At 45.4% G+C, this 26,505-nt stretch overlaps 11 protein-coding genes across 11 annotated transcripts; 4 read left to right on the top strand and 7 right to left on the bottom strand.

The window, feature by feature from the left end:
• Window positions 1-609: 609 nt before the first annotated feature.
• On the bottom strand, window positions 610-1,123 carry N7478_011701 (uncharacterized protein; the record flags this gene model as incomplete). The annotated part of the gene is made up of 2 exons (XM_056927915.1): window positions 610-998; window positions 1,024-1,123. 2 exons carry the CDS (start codon window positions 1,121-1,123, stop codon window positions 610-612), a joined length of 489 nt encoding a protein of 162 aa, XP_056773642.1.
• Window positions 1,124-1,720: 597 nt separating this feature from the next.
• On the top strand, window positions 1,721-4,177 carry N7478_011700 (uncharacterized protein; the record flags this gene model as incomplete). The annotated part of the gene is made up of 3 exons (XM_056927914.1): window positions 1,721-1,808; window positions 1,864-2,014; window positions 2,062-4,177. The coding sequence occupies 3 exons, from the start codon at window positions 1,721-1,723 to the stop codon at window positions 4,175-4,177; spliced, it is 2,355 nt and encodes a 784-aa protein (XP_056773641.1).
• A 937-nt stretch (window positions 4,178-5,114) lies between these two features.
• On the bottom strand, window positions 5,115-6,398 carry N7478_011699 (uncharacterized protein; the record flags this gene model as incomplete). Its single annotated transcript, XM_056927913.1, has 3 exons — window positions 5,115-5,519; window positions 5,579-5,656; window positions 5,712-6,398. 3 exons carry the CDS (start codon window positions 6,396-6,398, stop codon window positions 5,115-5,117), a joined length of 1,170 nt encoding a protein of 389 aa, XP_056773640.1.
• Window positions 6,399-7,636: 1,238 nt separating this feature from the next.
• Window positions 7,637-8,985, top strand: N7478_011698 (uncharacterized protein; the record flags this gene model as incomplete). Its single annotated transcript, XM_056927912.1, has 2 exons — window positions 7,637-8,243; window positions 8,555-8,985. 2 exons carry the CDS (start codon window positions 7,637-7,639, stop codon window positions 8,983-8,985), a joined length of 1,038 nt encoding a protein of 345 aa, XP_056773639.1.
• A 4,161-nt stretch (window positions 8,986-13,146) lies between these two features.
• N7478_011697 (uncharacterized protein) lies at window positions 13,147-13,494 on the bottom strand (the record flags this gene model as incomplete). Its single annotated transcript, XM_056927911.1, has 3 exons — window positions 13,147-13,179; window positions 13,231-13,283; window positions 13,329-13,494. The coding sequence occupies 3 exons, from the start codon at window positions 13,492-13,494 to the stop codon at window positions 13,147-13,149; spliced, it is 252 nt and encodes an 83-aa protein (XP_056773638.1).
• Window positions 13,495-18,141: 4,647 nt separating this feature from the next.
• Window positions 18,142-18,424, top strand: N7478_011696 (uncharacterized protein; the record flags this gene model as incomplete). The annotated part of the gene is made up of 2 exons (XM_056927910.1): window positions 18,142-18,156; window positions 18,221-18,424. The coding sequence occupies 2 exons, from the start codon at window positions 18,142-18,144 to the stop codon at window positions 18,422-18,424; spliced, it is 219 nt and encodes a 72-aa protein (XP_056773637.1).
• Window positions 18,425-19,489: 1,065 nt separating this feature from the next.
• On the bottom strand, window positions 19,490-19,934 carry N7478_011695 (cupin domain-containing protein; the record flags this gene model as incomplete). The annotated part of the gene is made up of 2 exons (XM_056927909.1): window positions 19,490-19,856; window positions 19,909-19,934. 2 exons carry the CDS (start codon window positions 19,932-19,934, stop codon window positions 19,490-19,492), a joined length of 393 nt encoding a protein of 130 aa, XP_056773636.1.
• An 801-nt stretch (window positions 19,935-20,735) lies between these two features.
• N7478_011694 (uncharacterized protein) lies at window positions 20,736-21,115 on the bottom strand (the record flags this gene model as incomplete). Its single annotated transcript, XM_056927908.1, has 2 exons — window positions 20,736-20,815; window positions 21,001-21,115. 2 exons carry the CDS (start codon window positions 21,113-21,115, stop codon window positions 20,736-20,738), a joined length of 195 nt encoding a protein of 64 aa, XP_056773635.1.
• Window positions 21,116-22,155: 1,040 nt separating this feature from the next.
• Window positions 22,156-22,552, bottom strand: N7478_011693 (uncharacterized protein; the record flags this gene model as incomplete). The annotated part of the gene is made up of 2 exons (XM_056927907.1): window positions 22,156-22,272; window positions 22,451-22,552. 2 exons carry the CDS (start codon window positions 22,550-22,552, stop codon window positions 22,156-22,158), a joined length of 219 nt encoding a protein of 72 aa, XP_056773634.1.
• Window positions 22,553-22,588: 36 nt separating this feature from the next.
• N7478_011692 (extracellular dihydrogeodin oxidase/laccase) lies at window positions 22,589-24,064 on the bottom strand (the record flags this gene model as incomplete). Its single annotated transcript, XM_056927906.1, has 3 exons — window positions 22,589-23,353; window positions 23,404-23,699; window positions 23,755-24,064. 3 exons carry the CDS (start codon window positions 24,062-24,064, stop codon window positions 22,589-22,591), a joined length of 1,371 nt encoding a protein of 456 aa, XP_056773633.1.
• Window positions 24,065-25,668: 1,604 nt separating this feature from the next.
• Window positions 25,669-26,312, top strand: N7478_011691 (uncharacterized protein; the record flags this gene model as incomplete). The annotated part of the gene is made up of 3 exons (XM_056927905.1): window positions 25,669-25,828; window positions 25,916-26,157; window positions 26,190-26,312. The coding sequence occupies 3 exons, from the start codon at window positions 25,669-25,671 to the stop codon at window positions 26,310-26,312; spliced, it is 525 nt and encodes a 174-aa protein (XP_056773632.1).
• Between the last annotated feature and the right edge of the window lie 193 nt (window positions 26,313-26,505).

Genomic DNA, 26,505 nt, shown 5'->3' with positions numbered 1-26,505 from the left:
GCTTGAATTTATTTATTTATTATGGAGAAGCTATAGGGATAGATCAATTCAACTTGATAGCTCAATTTGGTAAATCTTGGAATATATGTATAACGAAGTAGCAGTATTCAGCTTCACGGCACCTCGGACTCTAACACTCAATTATGGTTAATTGTCATCCATAACATCCACGCCAGCATGTCTAAAATGACCAGATGCACTTTTCTTCCGCGCGCCAACAACTTGAATACACCGCTCAAGAAAAGATTGAAAGCCTTGCTCTTAATCCTCTTCATACCACGTCCAATTGCGCCGGACGAATGCCTTCAGTTCCGAAAAAAACTCCTCAATAGGATTCAAGTCCGGGGAATAAGGCGGTAGATACACCAACTTTACACCTACATCATTGCACATCGCTTCTATACGAGGCGAGTGGTGAAACGATGCATTCTCCATGATAAGTACAGACTTTGGCTCAGGCCACCTCCCACAATACTCCAGAAGCTGTTCAATGTAGCCCTCAAAGACCGCGGCATCAGTGGAGCCCTAGAATACCCGAGATAGTATAATCCCATCCTGGCAATAGGCCGGCAAGATCTAGTACCGTTGATCTCGATGGAATTGGGACACCTATAAGGGTGATACACCTAACGGTGACCAGCCTGTCCGCCTAAAACCAATCCGTTTATCGCATCCAGACTCATCTACATAAACCAATTGATAAGACTGGAAGTCTGACAAGTTGTGCAAATAGAAGTCCCGGAGGTCGGCATTTTGTTCCTTTGCTCTTTGCTTAGCCACTTTCTTTGACCAACCAGCCGAGGCAAGAGCCCGCTTAAGGCTAGAATTGGTGACCTGGATGCGGAACTCGTCCCACAAGAAGACGACCATTTCGTCTATATATAGCCCAGGCTCTACGAGGAGGTGATCGCACAAGGCTTCCAGCATAGAGGGGGTGATGCTTCGTCTTCGGCCGATGCGAGTTGGGGGTGCTCTTTCCGAAACGGCGAAGATTGTTGCTGATGTTGATGATCGAACGCTTACTGCATTCAGCGGCCTTGGCCATCTGCGACACCGTCAGTGATTTACTCGAGACCATATCCTCAATCATTTCGAGCTTCGCTTGGGGAAGTCTTGGTGCCATGTTGTGAAATCGAATCTCAAAATTGATGGATGGAAGGCGCAGCGTCGAGATGTGGGAGATTCAGAGCCGGGGGAACAGGAGGGCATGAACCCACCTCTCTGTTCACCCTGCTCACCCCCTCTGCTCAGTGAGCGGGCGAAAAGTTTTTGGTCCAAAGGTCTGGGGCATGCCAGGTATTAGGAAATGCACATGACTTGGCAAATTTGGAATCTTGGCTAGCTTCAACGGCGGACCTCAAAAAAATGATGGCAGCGAAAATTGAGGAATTAACAGCATCACATCTGTGGTCGAATGTGATTCCGCTAGATGTTTAGGGAATCGGTGACAGTAAGGTGATTTTCAAATGAGAATTACCATGCATTCCTACGGGGCAGAAGCAGCTTGGATGGCTGAATTTGATCTGACCAATCTGGCTCGGCTCGATCCGTTCCTGGAGATGCTTTACCGTGCCCCACATTGATCTACTGCGCACGTGCGTGCCTGTCGGATTAGCCCCTAAGTCACCTGATGATCACAACGTGGATACTTTACCCCTCTTTAGCTCGGCGGCAGGCAAAGTCCCCTTCATATAGAGTCTAAAGGACCTACTTATCGATCATGGCATCAACGTCATCTGGTGGCGAGAACTATGGGATACAGATCGGAGATAACCGCGGCTCAATTTATGCGGAATTCCATCCTCCTAGTAAGGCGCAGGAACTCAAGCATCACCTTCACCCACTGACCTGTGCCCCAACTAGAACGACCAGAAACCCCGCCCGGGCCTCTATCAAATGTCCCATTCCCGCGAGACCCAGACTTTGTTGCTCGTGACACTCTGCTGAACCAGCTTCATAATAAATCCTTAGCCCCTGGGACAAGAATCGCGCTAGTGGGCCTCGGTGGTGTCGGGTAAGTGAAGAGCAACAGATTCACCGTTCATTGCTCACAACTTGAAGGAAATCGCTACTCGCGAGCGAGTACACCTACCGAGTCCGATCTGAATCTCCGGGGACTTGGGTTTTCTGGGCCCATGCAAGTAATGAAGCCCGCTTCGAGCAGAGTTTCCGGGACATCGCTGACGAACTGAAACTCCCTGGGCGTCGTGACTCGGGTGTCAATGTATTCCAACTAATGGAGAATTGGCTGCGAGAGGAGAAGCACGGGAGGTGGATCTGTGTCATTGATAATGTCGATGACGATTTCCTTTGCTCACTTCCGGCGGCGAAAAAAGATCACAAGTCGCAAGGGCTAGCAAATACCCTGACCAAACCACTAATACAATACGTTCCTCGAAGACCGCATGGATTCACTATTCTAACAAGTCGAAGTCGAGAAATCGCGTTGAAGATGGTCAATGATAAGGATCTCATCGATGTTCAGCAGATGGAAAGATTCGAGGCCTTAGACCTCTTTCAAAGGAAAATGGATCAGCCGGAAGATATAAAAGAGTGCCAGCAATTGGTAGAGACGTTGGAGTTGATGCCGCTGGCAATCGTGCAGGCAGCCAGCTATATTCGGCATCGCGCACCTCGCTATTCAGTATCACAGTATTTATCGGATCTCCGAAGCGATCGTGAAGCGACAGAGCTGCTCCAGGAAGAGATCCGCCACACGTACCGGGACTGGGAAGCGAGTAACTCTATCCTATTGACCTGGCAAACATCATTTCAATATATCAGCCAAATAAGGCCATCTGCAGCGGACTTACTATCCCTGATGAGCTTTTTTGACCGGCAAGGAATAACAGCGCATCTTGTCCAGCCTGACTATTCAAGCAAAGCCATCTCACCTGCAGAGGTCGGCAGTGACTCTAGTGACTCGGAATCGTCGACGTCAGATATCTACGTTGCGTTTGAAAAGGATGTGGATACGCTCAGAGACTTTTCACTTATATCTGTCAATGAGGGCGGGACTTCGTTCATAATGCATCGGCTTGTGCAACTGTCTACACGTGCATGGCTGAAGTCAAATAAACAGGAGGAGCAATGGAAGGAGAAATTTATCAAGAGCTTAGCCAAGGATTTTCCAAGCGGTGATTATGAGACGTGGGAACAGTGCCGGGCTCTTTATCCTCATGTTAAATCCGCAATATCGCAACGGCCAAAGTCTCGGGAGTGTCAAACAACATTATCTGGATTGCTCTATAGAGGTGCCTGGTATGCGTTTGGATTAGGGTTATTTGGTGATATGGAGGAAATGGCATCAAAGTCCAAAAAGCTGAGGATCAAATTGCTTGGTCACAGAAGTGAGGTGGCTCTCGAGAGCACAGCGATGCTAGCAATAGCCTATCGAAGCCAAGGTCGTTGCGAAGATGCCGAGCGGCTGGAGGTGCAGGTGATGGAGACTCACAAGACGAAGCTTGGCAAGGAACATCCTGACATGCTGGCGAGTATGGCCAATTTGGCAGCGACGTACCGGAATCAGGGCCGGTGGGAAGAGGCCGAGCTGCTGGAGGTGCAGGTGATGGAGACTCATAAGACAAAGCTTAGTGAGGATCATCCTGACACACTAAAGAGTATGGCCAATCTGGCAGCGACGTACCGGAACCAAGGCCGGTGGGAAGAGACCGCGGAGCTGGAGGTGCAGGTGATGGAGACTCGTAAGACGAAGCTTGGCGAGGATCATCCCTCCACGCTAACAAGTATGGCCAATCTGGCATCGACGTACTGGAACCAGGGCCGGTGGGAAGAAGCTGAGCAGCTTTTTGTACAGGTGATAGAGACGAGCAAGATGACGCTTGGCGAGGATCACCCATCCACGCTAACAAGTATGGCCAATCTGGCATCAATGTACTGGGATCAGGACCGGTGGGAAGAGGCAGAGCAGCTGGAGGTGCAGGTGATGGAGACTCGCAAGACGAAGCTTGGCGAGGATCATCCTGACACGCTGACGAGTATGGGCAATTTGGCGATGACCTGGAAGACTTTGGGTCACGATGTTAAAGCCATTGATTTACTCCGGAATTGTTTGACCAAACAGAGAGAAAAACTTGGCTCAAGCCATCCGGATACTCTGTCTTCTTCCCAAACTTTGCTCGCATGGGAAACGGATGAACTTACTATTAGTTCGTAGATAAGCTAGGTGATAGGAGACGTGTTTAAAGACCCATAACTACCTCAACTTTGAAATTCTGATGATCATCAGTCTGTTCTCGATCACTCCGAAATACATCTCAAATGAGAACATTGTCAGATCAATCATCAAAGGATCTAGTTTTAATGATGTTAAGAGCGCACGAGTGAGTAGCGTACCGCAAGGGGCAATTACAGAGAGAGTGTGTAAACGCGTTTCACGTAATGGATTAATCTTATCGCCTTATAATACAATATTTCAATATAGTACCAGATTTAAAACTACCCTAGCCCGAATACAGACTAGTATATTTTGACTAAGGGTTCGAGATAGATTCTCTGTGTGTAAGTGGTGAATCTGTTTTCGATCTAAAGTGTACACACACCCGCCGCAGTCTTTTCAAGACCAAACGGAACTTTATTCTTTCAAGTATTCCTACATTACATAGATCAAAAAAAGCAATAAAAATACAACGATACCGGGATTTGGCGTATCGTTACCAATGGTATAAGCCACCTCCTCGTGTCCTACTAAGCGAAAGTAGTAATGCGATATAATGGTGGTGTTCGTTCTATTTGTAGTACAAGATCGGTGATTTCAAGTTTTCCGCCGATGGAAAAACAAAAAGAATGAGGGACAGGTGGGGATCGAACCCACGACCGCGTGATATTGGCGTTGGAGATATTCCAAGATTGCAATCACGTGCGCTACCACTGTGCCACCGCCCCAGACTTATAGGGAAAGCTTAGAAAATATAGTATTATAAATCATGCGGACTTGATTTCGGGATATATAGAGGAAGTCAAATTCCTGTTCCGTATTGGATTGCATGCTAGGAAGGTCAATTGATGGGATATACAGAATGACGCATGAGCGTTAACCCCGACTGCACAGAAAATTGGTGGACGTCATCCAACTCTCATCTTCACACATTTGTTTAAAATACAACCTCCTGGGTGCTGTACATGCTTAGCAGCGCAGCTCTCTTCTGCTTATCGGACAGCTCTGAATTCATGATCGCGTCAGGCTTGTTCTTGGCTTCCTCTTGTAACTTGCAAGCGTGCTCGTTTTCTTCCTCTCTGTCTTCTTCTGTTTCTCCGATGGATTCACCAAATTCGATATCCACATCTTCCTCAGCATCACCATTCTCTACCGACGCCTTAATTACGTCTTCCGTTTTCTTGGTATTGGCAGCTTCGTCGACCTTCTCCTCTACAATTTGCACTCCAGCCTCATCGTGAACGGGTCTGTAGGTCTCAAAGCCGATCTGCTGTCCATTATCATCGAAAACAGGTTTTAGGACTTCGGCAGCAACGGCCCTTTCTTGGGTTTGCTTCAGTGGCTAAATAGTCGTTCAGTCAGTGGTCAAATCATGAGTTTAGCACCAGAGAAAGCACTGACGTTTTTAGTGAAGAACTTAGTGAAGCTGGAGAGTTTGAAGCCATTTCCACCGTAGGAAACGACTAATCCTTTGTCCTCCTATGAAGAGTCAATATCGATTTTGAAATCACTACGCAAGGTCTCAGACACATACCTCCGATGCTTTAAATGTTGTCCAACCCTGGTTCTCACTCTTCGACTCCGATGAACCATTGACTCCACCCTTCGCAACGCCAGTAGCGCCAACATCGAATCCACCGCTTGTGTCCCGGTTATGAGCGCTGTCCATGGTGATCTTGCATTCCTGGGTAGACCAAGTCTTGTTAATGGCCCAAAGGCCATACTTCTTGATCTCTTCATTCCAAGCAGAGTTCACAAGAGCCTTGGCATTCTTCTTCACCCAGTTCGTAAGTGGAGTTCCCCAAGGTCCACGGAATCTCTCGTGAATAATAACATGTTCAGCAATGAGCGCGGCCTTTCCAGTCTGGCCCCATTTGTTCTTAGCCTCTGCCGATACATCCACGGGTGCAGCGCTCAGGGCTCCGGAGAGTCCTCCAGTCACCCCAAAGCTGTGCTGGGCTTCACTTGATGAAGCGCGAGTATCCCAGCTTGCTGTCTCTGGTGTATCTCTGATTAACTCGAAGCCGAAGCTGGTGTATCCGTCTTTTTCGGCCTGACCCGGGATGGAAACGTCGGTGATTGTGGTCCAACCGCCATGTCTGTCGAAAAATTCGACAACACCGGGGTGAAGCTTAGTGCATGGTTGGGGCTTGTATAGATAGTAACCGTCGCCATTACGGTTCATAAGTGCAGCGTATTCTTCAAAGGGAGTGGGAGCCATTGTTCTTGATGTGAATTGTTGATTTTGTTTGAATGAGTTGGAAATATTGTCAGCTCTTGGAAGAAGGGACAAGCTGCTTTTTACGAAGATAATATGTGAATCATTGGGATTGTTACTTCGCTAAATGGCGCTTGAATCCGATGACGACAGTATGGTACACACTCTCAATTATGGATTGATTTCTGATATCTCTTCATTGTGGGCGCGGAGGACCTCTAAATCGATTCCAATAGAGATTTGGCCCACTCAAATGCTGTATGCAGGTTGATCAACAGCCGCTCTTGTCGATTACAGCTGGCTGGCGAACCGGTTGTGGGTCTGATCTCTGGGTTGACATGAACTTGAAGAAAATGACAAGGATCCATAGCGGGCAATGGAACTTGGCAGCTGCTTTTAATATGCAGTCATGAGGACTTCGTTATTTAGTAACAAATCGTCGCTTTCGCTAGATAGTTTTATGCGGACTTTGAATGTTTATTTTGATCATGATGCGACTTACTTCTTTTTCTGGTTGGGTTCCGCATAAATGTGGGTCTAGTTCAGATAATGTGGACCGGATGACATCGAACGCTCCATGCGAACCGTGAGGGAGGGGTCCACGCGAAGAACTAAACCAACGGACTAATTTGTTTTTCGCCACGCAGCTAGACGCATTGACATCTGTCAAAACGAACTGATTTTGGACATGGACTTACCTCGGTATTTGAAGAAATCCAACACGCCCAAGTCTGCGAGGAGATCCTAGGACCATGTTCTGATCAACAGCTTGATGAACATAGTTCATCCATAGGAAGCGTTGCACATTCGTACAGGTAGAGTTTGTATGAGACAGAATTTCTCAAATAAGGTCCGTGTGGTGATTCAGTCCTTGCTGGAAGATTAAGAGCCGAATATCTCAAGCAAATTGTTCATGCATTTGTGTCTGAGGCATTCAGATATTCCATCATTTTCGTCCATCATCATCACTTTGCCATGCTTACATTTCTTTCTTTTGAAGCAAAGTAGTTCTTGGTCTTTTTATAGTGTTGGGCTACAAATCGGTTAATGGCTCAAGTGCTGACTTCTAGTTAGTTAGTAGCTAAGCTGACTAAAGGGCCCCTGCATGATCAATGCGGGGCTGTCTCGCGGGGTTGTCCCCGTAAAGATGCAAGAAACTACTGCCCCCGCTTTCATCTACATTTGGTAGTTTCCCCTTTAAATATACCTGGTACAGATGCTGAATTCCAACTACGAGCATGATGACCGAAACACAGTCATGGCGACCAAAAGTCATTATATTCGACCTTCTTACCGCCCTTCTTGATTCTTGGACACTCTGGGATGCATCTACACCATCCGGCACCGCAACCCAGGGTCGACCTTGGCGCGCAAGATATTTGGAAGTGACCTTTGGCCAGGGCACTTACGTCCCATATGAGCAGCTCGTTCATCAAGCCGCAAACGACGTTGGTCTACCCGACTCGGCTCCCACGAAGCTATTGGAGAATTGGATAAACCTACAACCTTGGCCAGAGGTTCCTAGAGTTTTGAAGCAACTTAGATTGCAAGGATATATGCTTGGTGTTGTGACCAACTGTTCAATATATTTGGGGAGGCTTGCATGCAGTAGAGCTGGTCAGTTTGATGCTGTAGTTACAGCGGGGGAGAGTGGGTTTTATAAACCTGCGCGGGAGGCTTATCAAGCTATTCTGACGGCCATGGATGTTGAAGCCGAGGATGTTTTGTTTGTTGCTGGTAGCGCGGGAGATGTGGAGGGGGCAACAAATGTAGGCATGAAAGTTGTTTGGCATAATAGAGTAGGTCTTGCCAAAAAGGGGGATGCTGTGCCTTTAAAGGAAGGGAGAAGTTTAGATCAGGCTTTGGTTGACTTTTTGTGATTATTATGAGTACTGATTTGGAATTGAAGAATATAGAACAAGATAGGGGCGAGAAGCTAGCGCGAGCACTTACTTTATATTAACATATTATCTGCATTTCCTGTCTACGATCGTAACTTAATGAATAAAACTTGTGGTTTAATGATGTATTTTCAATGTGCTAGTATCTCTCATTAGTAGTTCCTAGTGTGCCAATTATGTAGCAAGGTTATACTATAGTACTAGTCAACTCGATAGGTAATCCCAACCCTTATAGTACTACTATATACGAAGTACTAGTAACACTCCGAAGTATCTCTGCAGTCCTTGTTAGCATAGGTACAGATTTGGGTCGTCTGTCCAGTAATGAGCAGGAACTGATCACCTCCATCACCTCTGGTGGTGCATTAGTCGTCGCAGTTACCACGGGATTTACCTGCGATAAATTCGGGCGGAAACTTGGTATTTATTTTGCCTGTGTGCTGTTCCTGATCGGCACCATAATCCAGGCCGCTGCTTTCTCCCTCGCACAGATGTCAGTAGGCCGCCTTCTTGTTGGCCTGGTCGTCGGCATCGCTGCGATGGTTTTTCGACTCCATATCGCTGAACTCGCCCCCGCACGGTATCGTGGCTGGATGATTGTTGCGGAAAACCTCTGTGTGGCTGGGGGTCAATTCATCGAGTACGCCATCGGGGCTGGGCTTACTGACGCACCCAATGGTTGGCGCTAGATGGTGGCCATCGGGGGTTTTCCGGCGATGCTGCTGGGGGTGCTGCCCTCCTGCCCGGAGTCTCCGCGTCAACTGATCTCACATTCTCATTTTTATCAAGCCAAGGGCAAATTGAAGAGAATTTTCCCCCACGCAACGCCGGAACAATTTGATAACAAGGTCAGATTGATTGAGTGAAATATTCAGGAGACCAATGTCTTCATTGAGGATAAAAGCCTCTGGTGGCAGACGAAGCAGCTCTTTCCGGTAGATACCAACCGTCGCGCGTCAACATCGTTCTGCACCGTTATGGCTGGTATGTACATTTACTCCGTACCCCACAATATCTTAAAGCCTCATAGTAATATTGACGACGTCCAGTGGCCCAACTCGGCGGGTTCAACACCCTAGTTAGAGTGAAATGATATTATACTAATGATGATGCAGATACTTTACACAACGAAGCGGTACTAGCCCGAACTTGAATAAAAGGGCCAGTGCAGCTGAAATGAAAGGCTTGTTTCAAGATACCAGCCGTGATGTTCACCACTTCGTGAGGACGTGTCGACCTATTCTTTCGATCAACACTGTTTGCAGGTTTCGGCGACTTAGTACAAAGCCTTAGCGTGGCCAAAATTCGGAATACAGAAAAAAGGAACCTTCGCCAGGGTAGGGGATGGAGTTGATGTGGGTGACGCAAATACAGAAACAATGCAAGAGTGGGGAGACATCAGGCGCGTCCACAATATGGGGGTGAGTGCCTATCCGCCTATCATAGCAAACTGTAGGTTCAGACGAAGGCGCATACCCACTTCATTAGAGCACGCTCCGATACTTGTACTAGTTCTGGGAACGTGGTATTGCGTGTGAATTTACTGAGTCAAGTCTCTTGATTGACTGAAGATTTCGCCCAAAGGTAACTTTAGCCGACGGCCCCACCTTGATTGGAATACCTTCCAGGTTTAACGTAAGTTTCGATACTTACAAAATGACGAACATCCCATGATTGCGATGAGCCCTCCAACTGGCAGGCGAAACTAGAACGAAAGAGAAAATTAGTGGGACGAATGGCTTGCCCAGCACAAGAGCTACAGTGTATTCTTGCTGGGAGGGACTCTGTGGCGACAAGGGACATCGCCACCGGCTTAAGCCCTGCAGCTAACCCGAGAGATAAAGTTGCGGCCCCAGGTCCTTTTGCTGCCAATCGGAAAATGAATAGCCACGGGCCCCGGCCTATCCCGCATGCGAGCTAAGAAACGAAAACAAGGAAAGTCATAGTGTCTATTTCACTCTAGACTTTTCAAAAGTAATTAGTGGAGCTAATTGATGAACCTCCTGCACTCGACGGCCGCCACGAGATGATATCACACGGAATATCTAAAATAGGTAGTTTCATCGCTCTCTTCGTTTTACTGAGACCTTTTATACAAAGTCTCCGCGACATAGTGAACCCTGCGCCGGCCGCTCTTTGCAATATTCTGAATCAAAACCTATCGTGAGGCTTAAGTCGAAAGAGCATGGGGGGCTTTCCCGAGGCCTATCTGTCGGAATCAATCAGGCTTGATGAGGTATTCACATATAGTATGTCCGATAAATTTAGATTCTCCGCCACTGTACCGGATCTGCAGACCTTGCCAATCTGGGTGAGTTTGAACCTTATTTCACAAATATTCTTCCTGGTGGCAGATATGGTAATGATCAACGCTCTATTATTCCGATCTCTGTGCCTAGAGGCCGATCGTCGATTTGCGTTCCTTCTCAAGTTGACATTCAGTAGCCTGGCGTGGATCCGAATGAATTGATCATAAGTTTCAGGCTGTTGTACGCTTATAGCTTGATATTGTCGATTACAGAATTCAATGACATTACTGTGCAGTAATTGAGGTGATATGTAGAAACATAAGCAAATATAAAACCTGTTTACGTAGACTCGGATGTGATGTGATAGTGGCTGTTTCCGATTGTGGTGGCAAGACCGAGAAGGTACCCGCTATGTGCCTCTTGCTTACAACTAATCGTAACTTTTAGCGAGGGAACCAATCCGTCCCAATCTCTGTCCACAGGGTTTCATGCTGTTCGATACTGAGTCAATATATCCCAAAAGAATTTAAAAATTAATTTCCCTTATCGTTTCTGGGAAGATGAAGTTCCGTCGTTGTTTGTCACTTGGGTCAGTCATAACAGTTTGAGACCCACATCATTGACCCAAACGGAGAATTAGGCAATTGCAATGATGCATCATTGGACTGGGGGAATAAAAAGGCTTTTCTGGAGGCCGCAATCTCTACAGCTAAATCTGACCCCGTTTCAAGAAAAAGACTAGCTATGAAATCATTCAGAAATGAGGAGTGGGGTTGGCAGAACTTTGACTTCGGGATCAAAGGATGAAAATTAGCGTATGCTCGTTCTAGCTACTCCTTTCGCCCCTGCATCATGACCCTCGTCTGACGAAGATGCCTGTCTCTGCTAGGTCCAAGTATCCTAGAGATAGCATATTTCGTTGCGCGTACTAGAACCGCGAACCATTATCCCAAGAATTATCTGTCTCTTGAGAATTACGAATAAACTCATTAATCAGAGATAAGTTTCTAAACGAGCTACAAAATATAAGTTTCATGAAACAAATGTTAGCAGAATAGGTATTCAAACTTTGTAACTGTAATAAGGCCCAAGAGAAATTGAAGCTAGTATACATCAAACAAATCCTAGATATCGATATATTATCAACTAAAGACTCTCCTAGTATCTCATCTCCAGAGTGACTCAATGAAAACGAATCAGAAGACCAATCATGGCAAGTTCGATCAGCAAACTGCTGCAGCATGTCGACGACATGATTGATGGATTGTTCGCTTGGAACTACTTGAAATCGCGAATTTAGACTCAAGTAGTTCCTGCGTAAAGTTGCGCTTCAGAACGTTTCCTTGTGACGTCTGTTGAGGATGCCCACCATGCAAGCCTCGACCTACTAGTCACCAATCATTATTCCGGGTCACATCAACTAGAAAGAATCATCTAGAGAAAAACCATAACAATTCATTGCCTTCGGTAGGCAGCTAAAATGAAAGACCTTTGGCAAATATTGGCATGTTGTCTGTCAAATGCTTGAAATATAAACTGTGATCTTGGACTGCCTAGTTGTTCATATGAATAATAATGACAATGATAAACCGAATGAGGCGACATTGCAGTCAGAAACATTGCAGAGCACAGAGAAACCATCAATCAATAGTTGGAAATTAGAAAACTGATTTCAATTTGTCAGTTTTAGAGTTGCGAGCAAGGCAGATAAATTCATCGGTAATAATCAGGAGACTGCACGTTGACGTACCTTGCTATTGAACAATCCTGCGTTCATGGGTAGTAGCAAGCTCTGCGGGGCTATATGAAGATAATTCGCCACGACGCAAGATTTTCACGTTTCGTAGAAGGAAAGTGCTATGATGATCAAAGGGCCGTTGTTAGATCAAATCGATAGCAAGTTTCCAAATTGTGGACAACGATTTCATTTCATTCTTTTAGATCACTCCTTAGACAAAAACATGTTTTGCCTTCATTATTTATGACTGCGTATCTCAAAAATGAAACTTATGATTTGAGTAGTAGGTTCATCCTGTTGCCTGGCAAAATGGATATGTACAAATACTAGTCTCATATGCGAGTGGTCGCAATGGAACATCTGGCTTCAAGTATCTAGGGGAAAGAGGCGATTAAAGAACATCACTTTCAGGCAAGCGAGATCCCTGCCTTGCAACCTAGGCCGCGATTCAGAAAAGCTTACTTGACAAAATACAGAGTATTTTACTTATTCAAACGCAGCGAGGAATCCACATCAAAGTGAGCCCTCATACTTGAGAAAACCCAGATTTTGGATGCCATTCTTTAATATTCACATATAATACATGTGTCAGGATCCCGAATCTACGAAATTATCGGATTACGATGATATGAAGATATCTTTAGAAAAATGATTGCGATAAAGGAGAGGCACAACTAATTCATATACAATTCGTTGGTGGATTCACGCCATGTTGAATGGTGAATATCCAAGTTATCAAGGAATGTTGTGGGCAATATAGGCCCTTGAAAACACCAGTCTCCTTCGTACTCCCGAGCTGACTGAGGACACCCATCTGTAGACTGGCTTAATCCTCATGGATACCGCCACGCAAGGGGAACTTCTTAGACCTGAACGGTGAGACAATTCAAAAGACCCTGCCCATCGTTAATGCTCAGAGTCTTTCACAAGCTCAAATAGTGACTCACCACTCCATTTGTTTCACAGCACGCTGCCTGGTTGTTGCAGCTCCCAACCAATGCTAGAGAAGTTAGGATGAGGAAACTAAACGGGTAAGAAGACTCACGAAGGCACAGCGCAGGGAGGATTTCTATGTTCAAGATACCATCCGTAAGGCCGGTGCAACATTTGTTGGCCTGCTCAGTGGTGCATTGAGATGTTCCGCCACCAGAGGGGATGGCAGTGACCGTTGAAGCAGCCATAAGGATCACGATCTTAGACAGAGAGTTCATCTTGGGCAAATATGGATTAAGTTGAAATTGAATCGAAGGTGTCTTGCAAGGTATTGATGAGGGGGCTTGCAGAATGGAGATTTGATGAAGAGAGTTCGTCACTTATATACTTTTCGATAAACCTAGGATTTCATTCTGTTATGATCTCATTATTCCAAGTTTTTTTCAAAATACTCCGTAGGTCACATCAGCAACTTTGGTACTTTCTTCCTGATCTAATCGTTTGCTTTGACTGAACTAAAATGGCAAGTGAGTCGCGACCTGGCCAGCACAAACATCAGCAGGTAATATGACGCGCACAAGGGAAGCTGCTCAAAATACAGAGGATCTGGGCCTACAAAAATGTTCCAATCAAAATAAAATTTGTCAATAACGAAGGAGAACTGATTCAACTCGGCATCGAATGCCACCAGCTACTTAGATGGGAACGGGTAAACCCCTTCTCTTTCAGCAGTTTCAGGCTTTCAATAATGAAGATTTCCACATTCCTGCTATAATATGGTCTAAAATACGGTGGGCTGGAGATGAAAACAAGGTTGATAAGACTTTTACGTCTAAAAGGATTCGGCCCGCCGAGTCCCTATCAGAGGATCGAAATTTGCGAGAACTTCACAAAAAGCCGCCACTGGAATGATAGGTATACTCTCGCTTTCCAAAAGAAACAAAAGGATACATTGTCTTGTTTTCGCAGTCTAAGGGCCTTCAATTTTGGGAAAGCTATACGGGATGGCGTGCGGGGACAAAGAGAATAGCTAGTTTTTACGTAATTTTGGGTATCTTCCAAATACTGGGGCAAAGTACTCATTCCAATGGAACCTTTCAGGGAGCTGGTCAACTGTAGCTCTAGCCCTTATCTCCAAAGCACTGGCGCCTGCTCGCAGGTGCGAACAATTTTAGATTAACCAATTCACGGAAGGCCCTCAAACGGTAAAATGAGTAACTCACGTGTTCACATTTCGAGACCTTTCAACCAAAGCTTGTGGGAAGCAGCTCATCAAACTGGTCCTTTTGCGATCCATTGATGGCGACTCGGGATCAAGCACGTCGATACTGACAAGCAGCAGAGCGCTCTTGGCTCCGTCAAATATTTTCTGTAAGATTTGCCACTGCCGCACCATGACACACCTATTGAGAACAAGATCTTGTGCCTGCTGTGCGAGGGGCCCCACTCATGCGAAAATTCCTGTTCTAAGACGGCCATGGCTGCAAAAGTGAGAGAAGGTAAAAGCGCCACTCACGAACCAGGTGGGAAGAAGTGAGACGACGTGACGAGTTAAATGAAATGATTTTGCACAGCATCACGAGCACGTCGTACGAGTCCTGGCATTTGATGCGAAACGCTCTCATTTCACCATTCAGATACTTGCTACAAGACTATCCCACGCTTCTATTCGTCAACCCTCTACTCAGCTCATAAATATTAATGGAATCGCGTCATTATACCAATCCTTTAGAGATGTAGTACTTCATAAAATCCGTCTCTGCATTAGCTGAAGTGTTGCCAGTAACGGGTGACATCTCATCTTTTTGAAATTTCTGGTGATAGGGTTGAGACTGTGAACCTTATCAGCAGTTATGCAGCTCGTAATAACAAAACACACAATATAAAAATGGAAAATTTAAGTAATTGTAAATGTCAAAGTACGGCAGGAGCCTGAGTATGGGGAGACTTGAATCTGCAGTAGGTAAAAGTCTAAATAGGCGACAGAAAAGTTAAAAAGATAAACAAACAAAGTTTGGGAGATTATAACCAAGGATATGCATAAAAGAGAGGCATTGACATGGTTGATCTATCGAGGACCCCGAGATGGCTATAGGAAAACGACTGTGTAGAAGCCCCACAGTAAGTTACAAGTAATATAATCGCAATAAGAATATCACTGCTTGTTCGCGCAATCCTCGTACGATATACTTAACTTGTCATGTTTGCGCTTTCGCTTGCTTCCAATCACGTCAGCAGTGGTGGGGATCGCTAATTGTATTGTTTAAAGCGTGGATACTCCAACACTTGATCCATATATCCATGAAATCACCCTGGCGAAGCGCAACATAAATCACCCCGATATTGGACCCGATCGTCTTCTTGCCCGGCTCGCCTTCAAGAGCCACATATGTTGGGTGGTCGACTAGATTTGTGTGAATTGGCACGCTGAGATTATCACGAATAAAAACGTATAGCAATCGTGATGATCCACAGAGGTAGTCACGAGTTGTTTGGTGTTTAAGAACTACTTCCCTGGCTTGATCATATTTATGGACGGGTACGGTCTGCATATCTGCTTTCCATGCCTATATGGCTGCTGAGACGTCGATAGATTCGAGGGTCGCTATGTGCTGAAATACAGTACCAATGGTCGCGTCAACAACAGCCAGTCTGGAGTACTGAAATGGTGTAGATAGGTAGCGGTCTTGATTGCTAAAAAATGACAGACCAAGTTGTACCATCTTTCGTCAAGTAAGATGCTACTCAGCGTGGAGCTAGATAATCATGGGCATGTGCGGGGGGATAAAGTGCCAGCAACATGGACGAAACGATATATTCAGCCGCAGCCATAATAACAGGCACTTATAGCCGAATAGAGTCGCTGGAATAAGAGGTGCGTTTGTCGATAAACGCGCAGCGCGACGGAATGGAGTGCGGGTGAGGACCTTACGGACATGATCGACTCTGCACCAATGAGAAATTCCAAACATAAGCTTGATTTTAGTTAGTGGTTGACCCCGGAAAATCAGATCGAGATGTACCAACCTTATTTTGACGAGTTTGACATGCTTGTCTGCCAATCCAGCCACCTAGCTAGGTGAAGGTGACCACCCAATCACCCACACGCATTCTTTCTAGTGGTAAAACGACTCGGAAAAGGAAGATACCAGATTGAGTGATACAATATCGTAGAATGAGCATTGAGTAGGTATGGAGAATCTCGCTGGTGCTAGGTTAGACCCTGGTGATAATGTCAGCATGCACGGAGCGTGAGAGGTTTCATCCAGATGTCCGGATGTCTGATAGAGGTCGTGGATTTTAACTAAGTAATTTTCTCATACCACTGATATCGAGACCATAAAGGGTTTTGGTAAGCATGGGGGAGCGATTCGCCAGCCACAGAAGATCGGCAAGGGAAGCGGGACTTCATGCTTGTATATGAATCTCTCGGTCATGCAAAGCTGAGCGAGGGGCCCAAGCCTACATCGTGATATACACATCGGCATAATAAGCTGATTTTAACTATAGTCCATGATATATGACCCTGGGCTCCACCCTGATGCAGTGATGCAACCCCTCTTATTTACCAAGAAGGCCATTGTCTGTTTGGATCAGCCCCTCGTTGTTTCTACCCTTCTGCTGCTTTTCTCGTAAGGAAAACAAGATGGCAGACTTTTGCTTCTTTTGAACCAACTACCAACACAGTATTTTGCACATTCACTTGGTAATTATATCAATTGCCCCCGACTCAGTATTCGATTGATTAACTGTATGCAGTATTAGTAAAAGTCCTTTGATGCTCACAGAATGGAGAAGGTTTCCCAGTCTCTCTGGTTTTATATCTGTCTCCAAGCGCAATATTTAGTCGGCGTGTCTTTTCGCTTCTCAACAACGATTTTGAAAGTGCCGTCCCCATACTAAACCCAATTTATTGAAAAGGTAATATGTGGTAACTGAGGAAGCAAAATTTGACTCTAGTCCTGGGACCGATAGAGCTACGAACTGAGAGGATAGCGCCATCCCCGTACTGAAAGATGAACTGCCATCAATATAGATGTATGTAAGAGATAATCCGTCAACTGTCTTTCAAATTGTTGGTCTATTCATGTAGAACTTACAGTACAGATAGCGGTGTACTAGGCGGTGATGTTTACATATGGCCAAAAGGGTTTATTTAAGTTTACCGCTGACCGCTATACTCTCTCGTAGATTATCGTGATCATCATGTGGATCTAATAAACATCAATATTTTCCCCACTTGTCTCCATCCTTATTTTTTTCGCTGATGGGTTGATCGCTACCGATTTATTAAATTGTCTAATATTCTCTTTTCAATTATATTTAGATTCACCTTAGTGAAGGCTTCAATAATCATAAGTTGCCTAGTATATATATAATTCGCTAGGTGGGCGCAAAGTACGCTCTGGAGCCTGGCCTTCCGTACTTGGATTCACTTCAAGTTGGCCACTCTTTGTTCTTCCTCCTCTCATCACTTCTCTGAGAGTAGCTGATATCATCAACTCTTATCAACTCACATCAAATCTCCAACCGTGCAAACAGACCGGTTTGTTTCCTACACTACGGAAGTCCTATCTACGTTGAGGCTGACCAAAGCTAACAAAATGAGGTAACAAAAACACTGGTTGAAGGCAATTTGAAGTTTAAGAGTTAAGAAGAACGCAGCGACAATTCAAATTCATTCTGTGTCCGGGTAAAGGCTGGGCCACATGGGAAGGTCTTCCTCTTCAACCCAGAGTCCTTGATCGTCCTCCCCGGACGAGCTCCGGGCCTTTCGTTGCAGGGTGGGTTTGGCGACAGGCTTCTGGATTTAACAACATTCGATGATATTACCGTTCTCAGCGCAATGAATTTTCTTTGCAAGCGCCATTACTGCCCAATCGACACCGTCTTCGTGTCACTACAGAGCGTCATCCAAGAAGAGCATGGCGACAATCCAGGTAAGTCTGTCTCAAGAAGTTGAGATTCCCCTCTCCATTCCACTCTCTCATGAATGATACTAAGTCAATCGCACTGCACGTTGAAAGCTCCAGCGATATCCAGGACGCTGTGCCTACCGCCTTGATTCCTAACTCTCGATTGACGACCGAATCCCCAATCAACAGCACAGCGGAAGTGCTCGGCGAAATGGCTCTCATACACGCAAAGGCTTTTAGCTTTGCAAACGTCTACCTAATCGAACAGTTAGAAGAGTACGCACTGCGCTAACTTCATGATAATCTGGCCTGTGTCCACTTCACCCAAGTCGGTCTTGTGCCTGAACTCGCCGAATTAGCTCGCCATATCTATTCAGCACCGCCACCCGACTATTTAGACACGGGCCGCATGACCCTGAAGAACCATGTCATTGATGTGTGCAGCACAATTGATTCGCCTGACTGGGGCCCCATACTTCGTGCAGGAGGAGAGTTTGCGGTCGATGTTTATCAAATCATCCATTCCGCGCAATAGTGGGCGCTCTTTATTTCAGGATGAGAACACAGACAACTCACGGATATGGCAAGGACTTCTTTGAGGACGGGGATGGCTTTTTGAGATGTCATTTTGATCAGACTGGGAAATAGGAATAGATACATGGAGATTCTTTGATCGCAGCATTTCGCTTGCTCGCGTTCTCTGTCCCTTCTGCAAATATGTAGTTATTTGTGGAATTTCACCAAATTCTCGATCGTTTACGGAAGGCCATAGCGGCTAAAGCTCGTTCTCAATTGACGTCTTAAGTTTCCCGATGGAAGGACGTGGAAGGTCTAGGTTGAAAAGGAAGGCTAATAGAAGAGAGAAGGTAAATGTTTGATCAGACTGCTCCCCTGTACAATGGTAGTATTCGATTGACACAAAAGCTGATCACTGATCTTCCCATCCCAGCTCTCACGGCGATTGTACTATTACATTATACTATCTACTAAGCCATAAGAGTCCATGCTCCGCACTGTATGCAGATTAAGTTCTTTAATTCAAACGATTTACTGAATGATGGTACAGGAGAAGAAAGAGTGAGAAGAGGGGGAAAGAGGAAAAGATAGTGGAAAAGAAAAGATTGGGTAATATTGAAATTAAATACCCGCAGGGCTCTTGTAAGCGTAAGTGCGCACTATGTAGTTAACTTTGATATAGCTGACATAGGTGGCTGTCTAATTAGGGACAAGATAGCTGGTCAGGTAGCTCCACTATTACTTTAACTGTAAGTGCAGTCTCTATATAGCCTTATATTCCAGGAATCAATTTAAAACGAGCTTTGGCCTCTATCACCTTCTGTAATCGTATCCTCTCCTTCTAACGATACTCCTCGTCAATCTGAATGAGTGCCCCCATTCCATCCCGTTCAAACTCAGCCGTATCCAAAATCATTGAAGCAATAACAACAGCAGGCTCAGTTTTACTAGCATTGTTGCTAATGCGATGATGACAACCCGGAGCTTCATACCAAGTCCCACCCGTCTCAATGATCTTCATCGGATCATTGTTCATCTTGTTCTGGACCGCGCCACTAATGACGTAGGCGGAGACGGAACAGCTGCCATGTCGGTGCGGTGGGGTTGCGCCGTCTGGTGGAAATGAAACACGCACACCAATGATGCTTTTGCCAGGGCAATTTGATAGTTTGTAGCTGTATGCAACGGCGATATCGGGCATAGGCCGGCTTGGGTAGTTGTTAGTTGTGAAATAAGGCTTCGTGGGGTAGAGGTTCGTACCTGGAATCATAGGGGGGTTCTTCCATTTTAAATTATTGTTCGATTTTTTGGGAGATTGAGAATGATTGATTGGATTGCGAGATTGTAAATTGCTTTGAATTAAAATTGAATGAAACAATGCGATCGTGGGTCTTTATAGCTGACTTCGGCCCGGCAATGTGGCTGCATATGCAGGGGTTCGTTCAACTGAATTCGATTATGTTGGGGTTCTACATTCGAACTTATTTCCTGCCTTAGAATGTGGGTTAGAATGTGGGTCCGGTTAGGCTATTGGTGTCCTTTGTAGGGTCTTCAAAGGATCGTGCATCTTCCAAGGTTGCGATTCCCCGATAAGGCTGGATAGGCTATCAATAGGCTATCCACGGATACCCGACTGCAATTTGCCACGAAGGAATCAGACCACACTTTAAGCTTGTGAGCAACACAAGAAAGAATTTATAGAAATTGCCAAGGTAGATATCTCATATTAGTGCAATTGTAAACTCAGAAATTAGAAATTATATTTGATGTTCAGAAAAGAATGCGCCATCAAAGAGTTATGCTATCTAGAACAAAATAGGCTTTTACATATACATTGTGGCAATTAAAAGTATCAACGCCAGTCCAAGAACAGATAAGGTTTGAGAGCTACGGAGCTTATTCAAAGCGTTCTCATACGAGTCCGTACCATTATACCCAATGTTGGCTGAGTTATGGTTGAACCCAACAGTTCTCTCCCAAGAAGGTGTGGAGCTATCGTTGACAAGGACATCAGAATGATACGTGTCGTGTTTGCTTGGCGGCTGTTGTGACGGCAATGGCGTTATTTTGAACCCAAATTTCGGTGATCAATCGACATCGAAAACAGACAACCACTCAAAAACATGCTGGCGGATGGATTGAGGATAATGATCTGTTTGTCTCTTTACTAAGTTAGTTAACTTATTTAACTTAAAGATGATGTCGGAACAGCAGCAATGGATCTCGGAAGAAGGAAATACTATAGATCCGAAGTATTAGTCATTATTCTTGCCCACCTAAATTGCTACGGGCTTGCTATACAGAAATTAGACACGTTGACATTCTATTGGTGCATCCATGTTCCCCACTCACTAATTCCGACAGATGATCTCGTGCCTGATATACCAGGCACCACAAGCACGTGATCACCATGCCGATTACCAATCAACGCGGTGAAGTTCAAATGACCAGTAGCTACATGAGACATTATATATTGTATTAAAGTTACAGAAGAGTTGTGGCTAATACCGAAAGGTTCGGAAGTTTGGCAATCTCAGGTTGCCAGTCAAACGAGATTCGTACATTGTTCCCCATAGACTTTCTGCCTCGCCGCTGTTCTTAGACGCGCTTTCGTCGGTCGTAAGTTATATCGTCCTTTGCTGTTACCCCACGAGCCACTGTTGTTTCGGTCTGTAAGGGAGCGCTTTCGTGGAGATTGCATCGCCCTAGATGGGTTGTCTGAATTCTCGTCCGAGATGAAGGAGGCCTGCTTGGACCGGTGTGGTCGTGCTATTTTGACGGAGTAAATATCCCTAAAATCAGTTAGGTGCAACTCTTACGTTTTACGTCAAGGGTATAGTCTGTCCCAGTGAGTGAACAATTTTTTTTTCTTCGTATTGATATAGCTGCTTGGTCTGGATTAATGGGTCTCTTGTGAGATGAGGGTGGTTTAGGCGAAGGAGACGGCGATTGGTACGGTGACTGGAATTCAAAGTGAGTCTCAAAATACGATGCAAGTCGACTCTCTCTTTGTATTTGCTTGGTATTTATTCGGTTCAGGGCATCAAATAGGTCTGAATGATGGACCATGGTTAACTTTGAGAAAGGATTAGATATCAATAGAGATGGTGAGTAGTACTATCATGTTACCCCTGGCTCGAGACTGGAGGCGGTCTGAATTCTTAGTTCCTACACTCCATCCAGAACTTAATACAATCTCTACTCTCTTTAATTAGCTTCAATTCTACAAAGTATATACGTTGATTGACCTGTGTTTAAATATAATGTTATTGGTCCTTCAATTTAGTGGCTTGGGCCGGACAGTGATAAAAGTGATGACGTCCATTTTAATCAGTATATTGGAATATTTGGTCTGTGATTTCACAGTTGGTTGGGAATCCAATCAAGGTAGATGAAATTGGAATTTAGAAATGAATGAGTTATTTGTGCCATTTGGACGGCTCCTTTTTGGATCTCGATCTCATAGCTGATCAAATTGGTTGGGACTTGACATCATGCGCCAGAGACTTAGACACCGGAGTCGTGCTGAACAAGGTCGTCGTCAACAGTGTAGCTCTGCCAATTCTTAAAGGTAGAATTCAAGGTACTATCGTTGATCTCGATATCTGATTCACGCTCCAAAAGCTGAACACGAATCCTTCAGAAGTATGCCAAGCAATGTGGCAATGCATGAGCCAAGCCTAGAAAGTTTGGTCAGAAGGGATTTTATTGAAAGGCGGAAGTAGAGAGAGAGAAAAAACGAAAAGGGAGAGAAGAGCAGGGGGATCATGGCGGAATAGGGAATGGAATAATAGATACATACGCCGGGGTTGACAGTCTTCAAAGCAATCACAACATATCCACTGGCAGGCAGCATGACAACATCTCGGCGCGGAGCATCGACCAGTATCAAGCTATCCTTCATGGATACATCGAAATTTCCGTATCCGGAATCTAGAACTCAGAAGTCATGACCATGTAGATGCATCGGATGATCTTGTGCAAAAGGCGAATGGATCACAAAATACACCCACTTGTCAGCCTCGGGGAGATGGATTACAATCTGCTTTCCAAGCCAGGTCTGGTTTCTTTCGGCCACCTGCATCAATGTCGGATATTCCCATTGAGTATCGAAGGAAGTTCTGTTCATAAGCCAGAGCATTGCGTTATCGGTAACTTGGACCTCAACATTCTCCTTTTCGTCGTAGCTATGGGTCTCAGAGGCGTTGACCTGAAGATAAGGCACCAGGTTGGACGATTCCTCATCAGCGCATGAATCTGTGTAGCTGTATGCTGATGTAGTTGGATCGGCGGTCGATGAATTATCGTATCGGATAATTCCCTTGACTAGGCCAGTAGCATCTGTCTCCGAACAGGCTGATTGGGGGATAGCGCGAAGCCAAAAATTACCACTACTGAGTCCTCTCGCTGTCACAATAACATCGTATCTTTGACCCATTCCAATGCTCAGCTGAGTAGTGTTGAATGGGTGGATGGCCACGAAGTCGTTCGCGATCACTTCGAGGGTGTGGTTATCGATCATGAAACGGAAGTGTTGGTCTGCAGCCGCATTCAAAACTCGCATTCGGTATCTGGTGCCTGCTTTGAATGTTGTTTCGAATCGGGATCCTTTCTTTCCCCATACATTTGTTCCGCTGATTAACCCATTCGGAGCTGTGGGTGGTCCACCGGTGGCTGCTTGGAGAACCAACTGATCTGCCGTTTGCTGAAGAAAGTTAGTTTCTGCCGGTGATAGCACTGATTGATGAAGCTTACATGGTACCGGTCATTCAAAAAGACATGACCCAGATCAATATCGTAGTTAGCGGTCGCCGGGCCATTGATGATGATTCCTCCAAATACTCCGTTCCAAGCTTGAACGTAAAAGTACGAGTGGTACCAGCCCGTCCCATACTCAATGGCGCGCCACCGATAGGTATACGAGTCACCGGGTGCAATGGGACATTGGGTGATGCTGGGTACTCCATCCATCTGGTTTGTGAAATTCTGTCGGATTCCATGGAAATGAAGGCCGGTTCCGTTATTTTGAAGTGAATTGGTAACATGAACAACTAATGGAGAAATGTTAATGACAGGTAAGAATAGGCAGTTTTTGATCTCCCATACCAACAGTGTCACCACAGTCCGCTATGATCGTAGGACCTGGGAAAGATCCATTGATCAGCTGCACGGGCATCTCAACACCATCAGGGGCAGCTGTAGTATTCTCGACATTGAACCAATATTCTCGAAAGACTCCAGTATCAGGAACTTTGTCATAGTGATTGGTAGATATATCGAATCCGTCACTCCAGCATGCTCTGTCAGACGCACTGTTGACGCATGACGTGTCTTGAACATGATTGGGAGATACAGATATCCCCAACACCCCGGGCAAAATGACAAGAGGGGATATGATTAAAGAAGAGAGCCACATCCTGGTTTAAGCCCTTGAAATGGCAACCTCAATGGATAAACCCAAAGAAAACAGGAAGTAGAACACTAAATAAAGAGCAATACTGAAGATGAATCAGTGACTGAGAAACTAGTCACGCATAACACCAGTTCTTAGCTTTTGTGCTATTTCTATGGGCAATTCCCAGGACGGCGGTTTCGGGCCTAAACAAGAGAGAGCGGTTTACTCCTCCGTTGAATATACTTTTTCCATTATCAAATTTTCCCGTGGGATTCCAAAATACAATGCCCTGATAGGTTGTGATCTGCACCCCTAGGTCTCACATTTCAGCGATCCATGGCCTTAGTTCGGTCCGTTCAAGTTATCCAGCTGGTTTGTTTTCGAAATAAAGTTTTACCTGGGATCGGTGGGTCTTCTAGCAAACAGAGCAGAATCAAGGTCCTCTACACGGAACAGATCTAGGCATCCATCGCGTGATAATCAACGTGCATGGAAACTAGGGATATCGTACGAGTTTCCGCATTCAAAGGATCGAGGGACTGCGTCATGGATTCCAAATCGTGCAGCAAGAAGACGGAATTGAACAGGGAGTCAAACTAGCGTATGTCATCAAATGCTAACAAAATACCTTTATCTAGTATCTGTGCAGCTACTGGTGAATCGGCATTTGCGTGGACGGACGGGACGATCACTTCGGCATATATGCTGTTGTCGGAATTTCGGTCACTTGGCATATTAGCGTGCAATGCATCCCTGCAAGTCTCTAAATGAAATCCTAGGGCTGAATCGAGGCTTACGTCGCGTCCATCATCGAGCTGCCTATGAAATAAGGTGGGCCCTGATCCGCTCGAAGTAAACCCAAAATAGATACCGTTAGTAGCATTTCATATGACCTAAAACAGATAAACACCAATAAGAAAAGATCAAAAGTAATTCACAGTTAAGCCACGCCGCAGCTTACGACCAAACTTCCCGGCGAAGTACGTAGAATCGGCGGAGCAGATAAGAAGCCAAGAACTACAGAGTGGGGCGCCATCGTGCCTTCACGGTTGAACCTCGGTCCGCGCCAATAAAGATACACGATGGTCTACTTCTGGATACGATCGGCAGCGCCTACATACTACGATCATCTCAATAGCAGATTAAGACTCGAGCTTAATTTTTAGTTGCCTGAATTGACTTCTGGTACAATGTTCTCGGAGAGTACTCTCCGAGGGAGAGAATCGGTATTGGGAGAGGTTGAACGAGATTTGTATCTGTCTTCGGCGATCTCGTCGATTGTTGTACAATGAATAGATTCCGTAGGCTCATAATATCGAGTTTCTCTCACACCCTTGGTGTTATTGTAGAACATTATCTTGATCGTTACAAACAAAACATCTCTCTTCAATTTCTAGCTTTCTTTCCAAGCCTTTTATTCGAAACTTGGACTTGGTTCCCAAAAACTTGTTGGCTAAGTCAGGAGTTAATATCGATATATTTGAAGTTCTCTGGCACTGGGTACCCACCGACCACTGGAGCTTGAATTCATACAACCCTTTCTAAGCCTCGCTGAACGGCGTGTTTTAGAAGGTTTTGTGAATATATACAAGTTATACACCTTTTAGAAGTTGCAAAATCCAAAAATGCACCTTCGCACTACTTTGGCATGTCTTTTCATGCTCCAGGGGAGCCTTGCATTGGAGCTCCACGAACATGCAAAACGCGGCGCTGAAACGAACGCTACACTCTTTGCATACGGTACCAACAGCTCTGTGTGGCCAATCTCCTATAGCGTGGACGATGGTATGTGATTTCTCGAAAACTTTGAACTATTTATCGGAACCTCTCAAACAACTGCAAGGGATTACTGACCCTCTCATAAAACAACAGGCCTACTCTATGTTGCCGAGAACCCATCCAACGAAGAAGCCAATCTTACCCCTGTGACTTGGGACCTAGCCTCTATCACAGGTGAATGCTGGATAGCCAACGCGACAATGGTGAACGGCACCAACGCTGGATCGATGTATATTATGGATAAGGAGGACTATGCTGTTGGTATTTTGCCACAGACCCGAGCTGCATACACTAACGGGACTGTTTCTGGATTCGCGCTGTTCGCTACACAGCTGGTGTGGTGTATAACAATCATACTTTGCTTGAGGCGCAGTTCTGGGCGAAGGCGACGGACTATGATGGGGTTTATAGTTTGATGTGGACTTTGGACGATGATGAGCCGAATGGTGATTTTCCTGTTGTTGTTAAGGCGTCTGAGGATTCGACTTGAGGTGTATGCTGGGGATGTGCGTGCTAGAATGCGGCATGCTAGGATCACGGTCTTGTTGAAGCTTTGGTGAGAGGAAGGGTTGGGGAGGATGTAGGGGTGTTAAAGTAGATAGGTATATAGTCGTGAACGGGGTCACTTATATTTCCAACAATATGTCTTTATATACAAGAAGGTCTTCTAAAAAGAGTTTCAC

The sequence above is a fragment of the Penicillium angulare genome, assembly GCF_028827245.1.
Source record: "Penicillium angulare strain IBT 27051 chromosome Unknown utg000009l_segment0_segment0, whole genome shotgun sequence".
Taxonomy (NCBI): domain Eukaryota; kingdom Fungi; phylum Ascomycota; class Eurotiomycetes; order Eurotiales; family Aspergillaceae; genus Penicillium; species Penicillium angulare.
This window is presented reverse-complemented; position numbering and strand designations above follow the sequence as displayed.